A 14,064-nucleotide genomic window follows, 5' to 3' on the forward strand; every position below is an offset into this window, starting at 1 on the left:
TATTAATACCTACTATTGTTCTCCGTTTGACTAATTACATTTGATAAAGCCTTTTTCGCCACATTACAAAATATTGAATGTATGTATAATTTGGGCTGATATCGTATCAGATTAATATCGGTATTAGCCAAACTCCAATATCGGTATCGTAAAGGAAGTGTTAAAGTTGTTTTGGGATACTACGAGTTTGAATAGGTTGAGAAACGTGCAAAAATGATGATGATCGCTTCAACGGCAATTTTTAGGACTGAAAATGCTGGGAAAAACAGGCATTTTTTTTGAATATGGAATATGGAAAATACATAATTTTCAATTAGAATTGTATTGCGGTAAATGTGGAATCACAATGTTTTAAATGTGGGAATTGTTTGGTATATTTCAATAATTAGCCGATATGTCCCGAATGAGCAAAACATTTCAGTGTTAGAATGCCTTGGGTCGGTTAGGAAATGTGGATGTGGTAAGATTTTATTAAATTTAGTTCAGTGAAAGATATCAGACATTCACACACACATTTTTTTTTTTAACAGAAATTCTCTTCTCTAGCAGGAACATTTGTGTCATTATTATATTATTCATTATTTGTTTCATAATTTGTGATCAGTTGGAATGCCACGTTTGCGTTGACTCGACTGCATTCTTAATGTTATGGTTTGTGACCCAACAAATGTCTCGTTCCAAACAGTGAGAACTATGTTTCAGCTCCTTCACTGGTAGGAAACTAATCGCTAGAGATGTCCGATATTATCGGCCGATAAATGCGTTAAAATGTAATATCGGAAATTATCGGTATCGTTTTTTTTATTATCGGTATCGGGTTTTTTGTTTTTGTTTTTTTTAATTAAATCAACATAAAAAACACAAGATACACTTACAATTAGTGCACCGACCCAAAAAACCTCCCTCCCACTCATTCACACAAAAGGGTTGTTTCTTTCTGTTATTAATATTCTGGTTCCTACATTATATATCAATATATATCAATACAGTCTGCAAGGGATACAGTCCGTAAGCACACATGATTGTGCGTGCTGCTGGTCCACTAATAGTACTAACCTTTAACAGTTAATTTGACTAATTTTCATTAATTACTAATTTCTATATAACTGTTTTTATATTGTTTTACTTCCTTTTTTATTCAAGAAAATGTTTTTAATTTATTCATCTTATTTTATTATTATTTTTTAAAAGTACCTTATCTTCACCATACCTGGTTGTCCAAATTAGGCATAATAATGTGTTGATTCCACGACTGTATATCGGTTGATATCGGTATCGGTTGATATCGGTATCGGTAATTAAAGAGTTGGACAATATCGGAATATCGGATATCGGCAAAAAGCCATTATCGGACATCCCTACTAATCGCTATTGTCAAGTACGTCTTGAGAACAACACATATTTATGTTTTCATCATGAGGACATCTAAAAAGGTGCTGTGTTTTAAGTGTAACATGAAAATGCAGTCAATGATCTAAATTGAAAAGTATAGTCTGTGGCATGGACTCCTACCTGCAGGGTGGAGATGACTTCATCTCCCACCTCCTTGACTGTAACTACGTAGCGACTGGTCTCGGGGTTGATGATGCGTTCTTCTTTCTCCCAGCGCACCATGATAGGCTTCTCACCGTGGGCCGTGCAGCTCATTTTCTTCTCCTCACCTTGTGTGGCCAGCGTAGTGTTGGGGTAGGATGTGATCATGGCAGGAACTAAGAGAATATTGGAGAAGAAAGAAAGAAAAACAGATGTGAGAAAATCTGAATTTGACTCTGCTTGTTATGAGAGTATCACTTTTTTTCCCGGGTGAATTAAATGACATAATGGTTATCATGTCGTAAGTACAGCCTGGGGGCCAATTTCAGCCCGCAGCTAATTTTTTTTCCTGACCCTTGGCTTATTGTATAAGGAACATCTAATTATGAATTAGATTAATAAGATGGTACGCCAATTTGCTTTGACAGCTTTAATACAAAGCTAATATGTAATTCAAAAGTTCAGACAGCTTTTCGACTAGGGATTGGTACCATAATGGCTCCACAGTTGACACTACTGTACCTACAGTACCACATATGGAAATGAGCAACTATGCAATCATCTGGCTCATATACAGTATGTAAAGCAGGAGGTTCATGTATTGTCCTGAATTTAAAAACAAAACATAAAGGACTTTCTGTGCCTCATTTCTGTGCTCTGACTGATGAAATGATGCAAAATGTAGCGCCTTGACTAGGGTTGGGTCATGAATTCGCTACTATGTACCGACCAAATTCCCTCAATACTTCTGTAATAGGTACTGATTAACATGAAATGAAACGCTACCATACTTGGACACCTTTGTTGCATGTCCGGTTGCAGACTTGGCACCGGCTCAAACACTTGACGGGAAAACAGGTATATTACGTAAACGATACCCAACCCAGTAGTTTTAGCATCTTTACTATGAAAGGTCAAATTGGACATAAAAAAGATAAACACATATTTAAATCATTTAAATTGTCTTGAATTCATTAAAAATGTTTATTAAAGGAGTCATTAACTAATTTAATGTAAAACTACATGTATTAAAGTAATTGATTATTTCACAATTTAATTAATTATTTTATAATTTAATTATACCACATTTTATTATTTTCAGGTCAAATTGTTCCATAAAAAAATGGAAATGGCGTGTTACCAATCAGGTGTTAGGATCCCCCACAGACTTTGACGGCTGAGTTTGACAGATAAAATAACACACATGACACACATGTTCATGAAATAAATGATTAAATGAATAAATAAATATTTAAATAGTGAAACAATGGGTTATGGGTTATACTTGTATAGCGCTTTTCTACCTTCAAGGTACTTAAAGCGCTTTGACAGTATTTCCACATTCACCCATTCACACACACATTCACACACTGATGGCGGGAGCTGCCATGCAAGGCCCTAACCACGACCCATCAGGAGCAAGGGTGAAGTGTCTTGCTCAAGGACACAACGGACGTGACGAGGTTGGTAGAAGGTGGGGATTGAACCAGGAACCCTCAGATTGCTGACACAGCCACTCTCCCAACTGCGCCACACCGTCCCCAAACAACTATCCATCCATCCATTTCCTACCGCTTGTCCCTTTCAGGGTTGCGGGGGGTGCTGGAGCCTATCTCAGCTAACTAATATCAACATAAATATTTCAATAGTTAATTAAATATATACAATCAATTTTATATTAAATTAATTAATGACACAGTTAATAACACAAGTATTTAATGCCAATTTGAAATAATTGATTCATTTAAATAAAAAATATTTTTCTTACCTAATTCGGTCCCATTTGACCCTCCATAGTTTACATGTACAAAATGTATCAAAGAAAACCGCACAATGTCTTTTAAGCACTTTTAGTAATTCAATGTTACAAGCGACTTTGGCTTGCATCTCGCATGTGAGGTGCCAAAAAGGTACGATGAACCCTCCGAAGACATGGCACTAAACACACATTGGCAATATCTCACACACAACAGCAGCTCTCCACCCCCACCACACACACACACACACACACACACACACACACACACACACACACACACACACACACACACACAGACACACACACACACACACACACACACACACACACACACACACACACACACACACACACACACACACACGGAAGGCATGATTCCAGTGATGTGATGAGGAGTGTCAGGCAAGAGCTTGCAAACATTTAAGCCTCATCTCTTATTTACTCCGTCCGGGGCTCGTCTGACGAAAAGAACGCCGTTTTATTTTGCATGACAAGTATGCATTTTTGGCGAGGCGCGTTTCGGGAACATTGGGGAAAAAAACATAACAGCTCATGCCTGATCTGCGTGAATGTTATATTTTAGAGCAGAACTTACTCTCGTTTTGCCACGTAAGTGCTTAAGCGGAAGCATTAGGCGATGGTGTTGACACTCCTGGCCCGGTTGAATACCGCGAGGTGACAAACAAGCAGTGTGGAAGCAGCCCGGCTGTGCAGCGGAAACAAGATGTCTGCCCTGAACATATCAAATAGATTTGAGCACTTTATATTTCGGCTTAACCTTTAAAAGCCTCAAGTATAGCATTTGTGTTGCTATACATCCACATAACCGGAAAAATGTTGGCTAAAAGCTCGACCAAATCAGTTTGTGCAAAACTAAATTAAAACTACAAGCAGTTCATTTGTCGTCAAAATTAAGAAAAACTGTTTGAGGCCTGCATTTGTCTTTCGTAAGATTTTTTTTTCACCTCCAATTCTCGTATGCTGTGTCGGTTAACGTCCGGCCAAACATTGTTTGATATAGTCTGTTTGTGATGATCCATTGCCCGGATCATGTTTTGTTTCGTGTAAGACTCCCTTAGTTCGGTTTTCAGCACCCCTGGGTTTGTGTTTTCTTGGTTGCCATGGGTGCTGATTATTTTCCACCTGCCTCTGATTAGTGTTCCGGTCGCTCACCTGCTCCCGGGCACTAATCAGAGAGCTATTTATTCCTGCCTTTCGCCACACTCGGTCTGGCTGTTGTGTTTGCTCCTGCAACAAGTTACGTTGGTACACCTTTTGATTCCTGTTCGTATGCTAAGCTTTTCCGTAACTTTGCCATAGCTCTCTGTGTAATCGGCAAGTTTTTCTTGTGTTTTTTTTTCCCTGCATTGTTGTATTATGGACTGATTTATGAAAAATACATAATTTTCCTTCCTGCACCCTGCCTCCGGAGTTCCGTCTGCATCTTGGGGAAACGATCCGCGCATAACACTGTTATAGTCACTCCGGAGAAACCAGTCCCCAAACAAATAATCATGGCTACATTTGATGCTTGTATTGTGCTAGAATTATTTCATGGGAAATAAATGCTTCAATAATTTGTGTTTTTTGGTGCAAAATTATACATTTTACGTAATTAAAAGCAAACTTTCCTGAGATAACTCTGACCTGGGATCGAACCCAATCATTACTAACACTGCGTAAATATTTGTGGATGTTTGGAACGAACTAATTGCATTTACATGATTTCTTCTTGGCAAATTTGCTACGGTTTTCATACGAACAGAAGTACGTCCGAAAGCGAGACATTCAATGCTTGAAAGCTAACACGGTGGAGCAGTGGTTAGGACTCATGCATCGCAGCGAGAAGGTCCTGGGTGGAGTGCATGTGGGCTTCCTCCCACCTCCAAAGACATGCACCTGGGGATAGGCTGATTGGCAACACTTAATTGGCCCTAGTGTGTGAATGTGAGTGTTGCCTATCTGTGTTGACCCTGCCATGAGGTGGTGACTTGTCCAGGGTGTACCCTGCATTCCGCCCGTGTTTAACTGGGATAGGCTCCAGCACCCCCGCGACCCCGAGAGGGACAGGCAAGAGAAAATGGATGGATGGATGGATGGACTTATCTGGTCACTTTGTATATTGCATTAATAGTTAGCATTTTCTCTAAAAGTAGTTAAACAATGTATTAATTTGACATCATAGGCAAAAACAAAACATTTTTTTACAACACTCTGTTCCTCTACAATCACCAAGAGGGCAGTAAAGACCCACAAAGTGGATTCAGATAGACTAGTTGCTGATTGGCTACTCTCACCCAACCCCCCTTCGACCTCTCTCCTCCTCCTCCCAGGCTTCCTTCACCTGGCCAGGTTGCCATGCCAACCAGCACCGGGCAGTCTCTGCACTCTTCTCCCCCTACCTCTCCTCCGTCCTCTCGACTCTACCAGGAATAGAACACCGACCTGCCATTGATTTCCAATGTATGATGATCATGCCAGCGCACTATGCAGGAGTAATACAACATATCTACTCCAGTCCAAGAGTATTGAACGTGAATGTGTGAGGTCATAATAATGCATTTTTAAACAAGGTAACTGTTTTGAAGTCGAAAGCCAACATGCAAGATGCACCGTGGCCATGAATATCATATGCATTTAACATCTAATCAGTTATTTGAACCGTTCTTGTCACATACGGCATATTTATTTGAATTCATTGTGGCTTGTGTCTAAGTTACACGGGGTCACTATTATACTGTACATACAGGCTCAAATATGTAGTTAAGTTAAAGTTAAAGTACACACACACTAGGTGTGGTGAAATTTGTCCTGTGCATTTGACCCAACCCCTTGTTCACCCCCTGGGAGGTGAGGGGAGCAGTGAGCAGCAGCGGTGGCCGCGCTCGGGAATCATTTTTGGTGATTTAACCCCCAATTCCAACCCTTGATGCTGAGTGCCAAGCAGGGAGGTAACAGGTCCCATTTTTATAGTCTTTGGTATGACTCTGCCGGCGTTTAAACTCACAACCTACCGATCTCAGGGCGGACACTCTAACCACTAGGCCACTGGGTAGGTTATACAGTGAATTTCTGCATATTCGATAATCTGCATCCATGACACTGCAAAATTTGCAGATTAGCGATTTTTTTCTCTACCTTTTTTAGGGAAATATGCTGTTTTGCGCTGTCAATTTTCATAGCTCTTCTCTTCTAATTTGCCCCACATTGATAGTGTTAAAATGACATAGAAAGCACCTGAGGACTATGCGGGCATCAAAATAAACACTTGCAATAATACACAATGGTAAGCTAAGTGCCTCAGTTTACGAATTTTTCGGGATCTATGTATGTACAGAGACATCCTGGACGAAAACCAACGCTTCTCATGCAACCTGATGTTGCTTGAGAGGGGCTGCAAAGAGAATTGGGCAAAACTACCCAAAGATAGGTGTGCCAAGCTTGTGGCATCATATAAATTGGTAAATGGATTATACTTGTAAAGCACTTTTCTACCTTCAAGGTAATCAAAGAGCTTTGACACTATTTCCACATTCACCCACGCATACACTGATGACGGGAGCAAGGCCCTGACCACGACCAAGGGTGAAGTGTCTTGCCCAAGGACACAACGGACGTGACTAAGATGGCAGAAGCTGGGATCGAACCCGGAACCCTCAAATTGCTGGCACGGCCGCTCTATCCCCTGAGCCAAGCCGTCCCCTAGAAAGTCTTGAGGCTATAATTGATGCAAAGGTTTATCAACAAAGTATTGAGCAAATGCTGTGAATACTTATTGTACGTACATGTGATTTTTGTTATTTTTTTGTTTTTATAAAATTTGCAAATTAAAAAAAACAAAAAACTTTTCACATTGTCATTATGGGGTATTGTATGTAGAATTTTGAAGACAAAAAATTATTTATTCCGCCCTGCGATGAGGTTGCGACTTGTCCAGGGTGTACCAAGCCTTCCGCACGAGTGCAGCCGGGATAGGATCCCAAGAGGGACAAGCGGTAGAAAATGGATGGATGGATGAATTTATTCCAAGGCTGCAACATAACAAAATGTGGAAAAAGTGTCAATACTTTCCGGATGCAATGTATTGCTTTTGTTGTGACTTCAGCACAGCTTGGCCAGTCAGGCGGACAGCTGCAGCCACCGGGGGTTGCAGCACAAATGGCACCGGAGATGGTGGAGGAATGGCCTAACAGTTTGTCACGTAATTTCTACCCAAAGTAGTTCTTCTGTGTTATAATAATAAATTGAGTAATCAAACAAGAGTCAAAGTCTTTCATATCGTTTGTGATGTACTGGCATGTTTAAACTAAAATATTTCAAACCAAATATTACATAAATTTTTGAATGAAAATCTAATCTGGCTGTGGGCAACCTACTGTATATAGATTACATCCATCCATCCATCCATCCATTTTCTACCGCTTATTGTAAATTACACAAATTAAATTTATATTGGGGGTAATCAGAGTCACCTATATGTGCCTTTACTTCAGCAAGAAGCACCTTCTTGGTGAATTCTGATTGGACAGAGTATGGGATTTCAGGCACATGGATATTTTAAATATGAATGGCCAACCGCACTACAACATCTGCGCTCAATTAAAAAAAAAAAAAAAGGTTTATGTTCAAAACCAGAAAACATTGTTTGCTGCAATCGGGCGGAAGGCGGAGTACACCTTGGACAAGTTGCCACCTCATCGCAGGGCCAACACAGATAGACAGACAACATTCACACTCACATTCACACACTAGGGCCAATATAGTGTTGCCAATCAACCTATCCCCAGGTGCATGTCTTTGGAGGTGGGAGGAGGTACACGGAGGGAACCTATATAGTCACGGGGAGAACATGCAATCTCCACACAGAAAGACCCTGAGCCCGGGGATCGGACCCAGGACCTTCGTAGTGTGACGTCCTCACAAATATCCATATGGATATGAAGCATTAAAGGCATTGGTGAAAAAGTAAATGTTGTGTCCTTGCCTCGATCTTTTTACATTGTTGAACTCAAATGTTGGCAAAGCTCGAACAACCGCCTCTGCGTGTCGCTAAAGTAACCACAACCTGTAGAAATGTGCGTATGTTAAGCATCAACTTGCCGTGAGGCACCGCACATTTCCAGGTCAAGATCACTCTTGTTACATCTCATTTTTGCCGTGAAAAAGGGTACACGGCACGGTTTGTGCGTACGCAAGCTTAATACATGAGGACCCTCAGGTCTGTATCTGCTAAATTTGGTTCTTGAGACGGTGCTTTTCCTATCGACCAATCTTTGACCCCTATTGTGTTTCCTATTGTCTTCATTAGTGCATCAGCTATTTTCAGAGCAAACTGAAATTGGGCGACATTTTGCTGCACGCTCGCCGTGTTTCTGGCCACGGGGCACTGTGGCTCCACGGGTCCATGAGAGCTGGGCGAGAGAAGACGAGCTTGAGATGATTGTAGCTCCCTGCCCTGCAGGCACTGGGTAAGTGGGCGCTGGGGATGAGCTGGCCAGGATGTGGGGCTTGGGGGACGGGGGGTGGGGAAAGGAGAGTAGGCTGACTAGTTCACTCGCCGTCTGCAATGTACTGAAATAATTCCCTTAGCTGCACAATTGGCTTGGACATGGAGCATGAGAGCAAATGTATGCCTGTAGACTCGTCGGGCCTCTTGTGCAGGAGCTGGGAGGGGGCTTGTGGATGCAGATGAGGAAAAGAGATGGAATAGATACAGATTAAGGCATGAGGGCGCTCCTTATGTTTTTCTGAAGGGTGCTGTTCAGTGACCACAATTCCCTTCCACACCTCATTATGTTCTCTTCCCGCATCTTGTGACATTATGATGCCTAATTAACTTGATTGCTCTTAATTGGCACTGATACACACTCAGTGCCTGTCTGATAGCATCCAATGCGAATCGGCCATGAACTGGGTAAGGAGGTGGAGTAGAATAAAAATAAATACATTAATACAAATACGAACAGCAGTGCAACTGTTATGTTTGGGAGGGAGTGTAGACGGCACAGACCACAAGGGGGCGTAGTAGCTCTATGATTTATTATATATATATGCACAATATATATATATATATAATAATTAAACAATAATAATATAATCAAACAAGGGTATGGAGTGTGACTAGATCCAAGAGTGTGTATGGTGTAAGACTATGTGTAGGAATGAATTGCTGTGTGTTACCAGAGTGTTGAGCGAGAGGCAAGTCCAAAAGGAGCTGGGCAGGCTCGTATGTCCGTGAGCAGGCAGGTAGTCAGGGCGATAGCGAGGTGTCAAAAGGTCCGTGTCCAAGCGGGAGGTCGAGATCCAAGAGGCAGTCCGGGAAGCAAAGGAACAAGGAAATGACGAGACGCACAGCTCGTCAACACGGTAACGAAGGCAGACTGGGTACTCCAATAGAAGATTACGTTCTGGATCTACGGATCCGCTGGCCTTTATGCTGCCTGCCCTCATTAGTCCCAGGTGCGCTGATACAGATTGCTTGCAGCCGAGCAGGGGCGTGGCCGTAATGCGGGAAGAGCGAGCAGAGGCGTGTCCCGGCGCGCCTCCATCGGCCGTACTCGCAACAGTATGCATGCGGGACTGCGAATGCGCCGTAACAGCAACAGTTAAAAACAGTGTAAGCAAAGGGTCCCCAACCTTTTTTGCACCAGGGACCGGTTTAATGTAGGGTAGGCATTATTTTCATAGACCGGCCTTTAACATGTGGCAGATAAAAAAGGCAAAAATAAGTGCTTGGAAAATACAACTCAATACGCATGGTGGTCAAGCCAGTATCTGTTCTCAATGGATACTAGGCACCATTTAGCCTTTCTCAAAGAAAAATGCCCTATGCATGCGTTGTTTTCAGGTGTTTCTTCAGAGTTCCTCGAGAGGTAATCAAGAACGGCGGAAGAGTGCAAGATTTTATGAATAAAATACGACAAAAGTAGCACACACTCCAGCACAAGGAATCGGAGCCAAATAATGCAGTTTGCAGTGACCACTCAGTTAAAGATTTGTTTTATAAACTTTTAACATTTAGTGTTTCCCATTTAAGTATTATCTTGATATTATTTGTTTTTCTTGAGACATGTTTTTATTTTTGGTACAAGTGTTCCGTAAAGCACCAACACAGCAAGTCTAAATAAAAGGAATCAAATGTGAGCAAAACCTAAAAGAGTTAAGCTTTTACCAAATGCCACAATCATAAATGAAGCTTTTAGCACAAACACAAAGTTGACATCGATAGTTATACAGTATTTTGATAAAGACGGGGGGAAAACACGCGTACTTGTAAACGGCGCGTGCAACAGCAAAGGCAGGCAACAAACATGGCAGTAGACGTGAAGTTTAGTCATTAAAGGAGAACATTATCACAATTTCAGAATGGTTAAAACCATTACAAATCAGTTCCCAGTGGCTTATTATATTTTTCGAAGTTTTTTTCAAAATTTTACCCATCACGCAATATCCCTAAAAAAAGTTTCAAAGTGCCTGATTTTAACCATCGTTATAAACACCCGTCCATTTTCCTGTGACGTCACATAGTGAAGCCAACACAAACAAACATGGCGGAAAGAACAGCAAGCTATAGCGACATTAGCTCGGATTCAGACTCGGATTTCAGCGGCTTAAGCGATTCAACAGATTACGAATGTATTGAAACGGATGGTTGTAGTGTGGAGGCAGGTAGCGAAAACGAAATTGAACAAGAAACTGAAGCTATTGAGCCGTATCGGTTTGAACCGTATGCAAGCGAAACCGACGAAAACGACACGACAGCCAGTGACACGGGAGAAAGCGAGGACGAATTCGGCGATCGCCTTCTAACCAACGATTGGTATGTGTTTGTTTGGCATTAAAGGAAACTAACAACTATGAACTAGGTTTACAGCATATGAAATACATTTGGCAACAACATGCACTTTGAGAGTGCAGACAGCCCAATTTTCATCAATTAATATATTCTGTAGACATACCCTCATCCGCACTCTTTTCCTGAAAGCTGATCTGTCCAGTTTTGGAGTTGATGTCAGCAGGCCAGGGAAGCTAGGGTCGATAGGAGTTTAGCTCGCTCGTCTGCGGGAACAAACTGCCGCCATTGCTTGCCGTGCTACCGAGGCCCTTTGTCCCTGAATTGCTCACACCTCCGGCAGATTCAATGGGGGTCTGGCGGCAGATTTGTTTGACTTTATCGTTGGAAATGCATCTGCTTTGAGTGTCGCAGGATATCCACACATTCTTGCCATCTCTGTCGTAGCATAGCTTTCGTCGGTAAAGTGTGCGGAACAGACGTCCAATTTCTTGCCACTTTTGCATCTTTGGGCCACTGGTGCAACTTGAATCCGTCCCTGTTCGTGTTGTTACACCCTCCGACAACACACCGACGAGGCATGATGTCTCCAAGGTACGGAAAACAGTCGAAAAAACGGAAAATAACAGAGCTGATTTGACTCGGTGTTTGAGAAAATGGCGGATTGCTTCCCGATGTGACGCCACGTTGTGACGTCATCGCTCCGAGAGCGAATATTAGAAAGGCATTTAATTCGCCAAAATTCACCCATTTAGAGTTCGGAAATCGGTTAAAAAAATATATGGTCTTTTTTCTGCAACATCAAGGTATATATTGACGCTTACATAGGTCTGGTGATAATGTTCCCCTTTAAATGCAACCTTAACCGAGCAAAAACGATGCATATTTATCCGGGGGAGTCTTGATACCAATTTCCTTGACCCACCCACACACAAAAAAGTTGTATAATCATGCTTCTCCAAGTTTTTATCTGTTTTATTGTGTAGAATGATATCTGGAGCACACGGTAGTTCAATATGTTTGGGAACTGCACCGCCGAATAATTTTTTTAATCACTCGACAAAACTGTTTTTGTTGTTGTTGAAGTATAGGAATCTATTCCATTGCCGACTTGGAGTTTTTGCTCGTATCTGCTTTTTGCAGGAATGTATAGGCCCCTTGTGTACTCAGATAGTGCGCACACTGCTTGCTGTACAGGCAGTTTCAGCTTGGTTAACCACCACTGCTTTCACTTCCGGGAAGAAATCCCTTTTCGAAATGCAAGGAATTAGTGGGAGCCCTGGACTTTTCCCCTTTGTTTCCCAAGACTTTTGTTTTATTTTACACATTTTTGCTAGCTTGTGGGCTTATTTTTTGTCAAACGTATATAATGTGCATTGTCAAGGACATAAATATATAATAAAAATATTTATACCTGCCATTAGTTCCAGTTAATTTCTATTTCTATGGATTTATATTCTAATAGTTATGTATTCATATTTTGTGCAATATTTCATACACAGGTACATTTATGTATGCTTTTTTTGGTGCAACTTTCTGTGTGTAAACACATCTGTTAATGCTAAGTACTTATGCAATATGGCTTTGTGCAATTTGTGTTTTCTTCCTTCCGCACACTTCATTATAAGCAACAATTTAGCACACTTGCAATTCAGCACTTCTCCATCTGCTTATGCACTTTGACTAATATGGTGACTTCATTCTTAATCTGTCCTGAGCTGAGGATATGCAGTAACCTACAGTTTTATATGGGTCTCTATTTTATTTTATTTTTATCATTATAGCTGAGTCTTTGTATTTTATTGTACAGTTTATGTCTGATGTTGGTGCTGTCTAACTTAACAATTCATGGACCTTGCTGTATATACCATCAACCTGCTGGGGACTGCAGATGGAAATGAGCCTTTGGCAACAATATGGCACATTTACATTTTATATGTTCATTAATGTGAATTGTCCCTTGTAACAAATATATAACAAATGGTGACTTCCTATCAGAAGTTTTATTACACATCTATTAACAAGCTTATTGGTGTGTCTACTCAACTGAAACAGGCAAAAAGGTTAAGTCTGAGAAAATGCAGTCGTTTACTATTTAATGTTTCTGTGTGGTCCAGGAGCAAATGCGTTACAGCCCTGAACCGGTAATTGGGGACCACTGGTGTAACTATTGGGACAAATTCAATATCTTAATGGGCCACGGGTAAAAAAAGTATTTAACTCGGTTTGTCCTACTCTAGTGTGACTGAAATCTATTCCTTGAAGGCAGCAGGTTGAAGAAGTGCTAGCCAAGGTGAGAGCTGTCTGCCAGGATTTTCCTTTGCTCTGCTGAGGCAGCGAGATCGAGCAATGTCCTCTAGGGAGGGCAGAGGGTGGCCGATAATCTTCTCCGCTGTCCTGGTCACCCTCTGCAGGTCCTTCCTGTCTGCAGCAGAGCAGAGTACATCAGCACTGGCTCTATGGTGGGCCGATAAAAATATACCTGCAGTTTCTCCTCAAGTTGGTTAGGCCGTAGCACACCAAGGAAGTGGAGTCCCTGCTGTGGATTTTTGACCAGTACTGAAGTATTGACAGTCCATGTGAGGTCCTCCGTGATGTAATTCCCAGGAATTTAAAGGAGGCCATTCTCCATTTACTACAAACGGAGCATGTTCCCCTCTGTGTCTCCTAAAATCAATGACTATCTCTTCGGTCATTGTATCAAATTGGCCATCAGGTAAGGAAGGACGCTTGACGAGTAGCACATACAAAATAATGTATTAGTTGCATAAGAAGCTGCTCCTGAAAAGTAAACAAAGTAGGAATGCTTGAATGTTTTAACCCCAGTCCTGTTGTTATAGTCTATGCATGATGATGCCATTTTAGCCCAGGACAAGCACTCACAACAATGAAAGTGCCAAGCTAAGACATCGCTATAGCAGCAATTCATTTACAGGGGAATCCACCTCAATAGCCAAGAAGAGTGGGAACTATCTGAACC

General features: G+C 41.5%; 1 protein-coding gene across 4 annotated transcripts in view; it reads right to left on the reverse strand.

Moving 5' to 3' along the window:
* The window catches only part of dscama (Down syndrome cell adhesion molecule a), a 286,288-nt gene that overhangs the window by 51,875 nt on the left and 220,349 nt on the right, over window positions 1-14,064 (reverse strand). For all 4 annotated transcript variants that reach the window (XM_061963204.2, XM_061963207.2, XM_061963206.2 and 1 more), the window contains one exon: window positions 1,513-1,709. In XM_061963204.2, coding sequence (XP_061819188.1) covers window positions 1,513-1,709 — 197 coding nt within the window. The remainder of the gene's footprint in view (window positions 1-1,512; window positions 1,710-14,064) is intronic.

The sequence above is a fragment of the Nerophis lumbriciformis genome, linkage group LG09, assembly GCF_033978685.3.
Source record: "Nerophis lumbriciformis linkage group LG09, RoL_Nlum_v2.1, whole genome shotgun sequence".
Lineage (NCBI taxonomy): Eukaryota > Metazoa > Chordata > Actinopteri > Syngnathiformes > Syngnathidae > Nerophis > Nerophis lumbriciformis.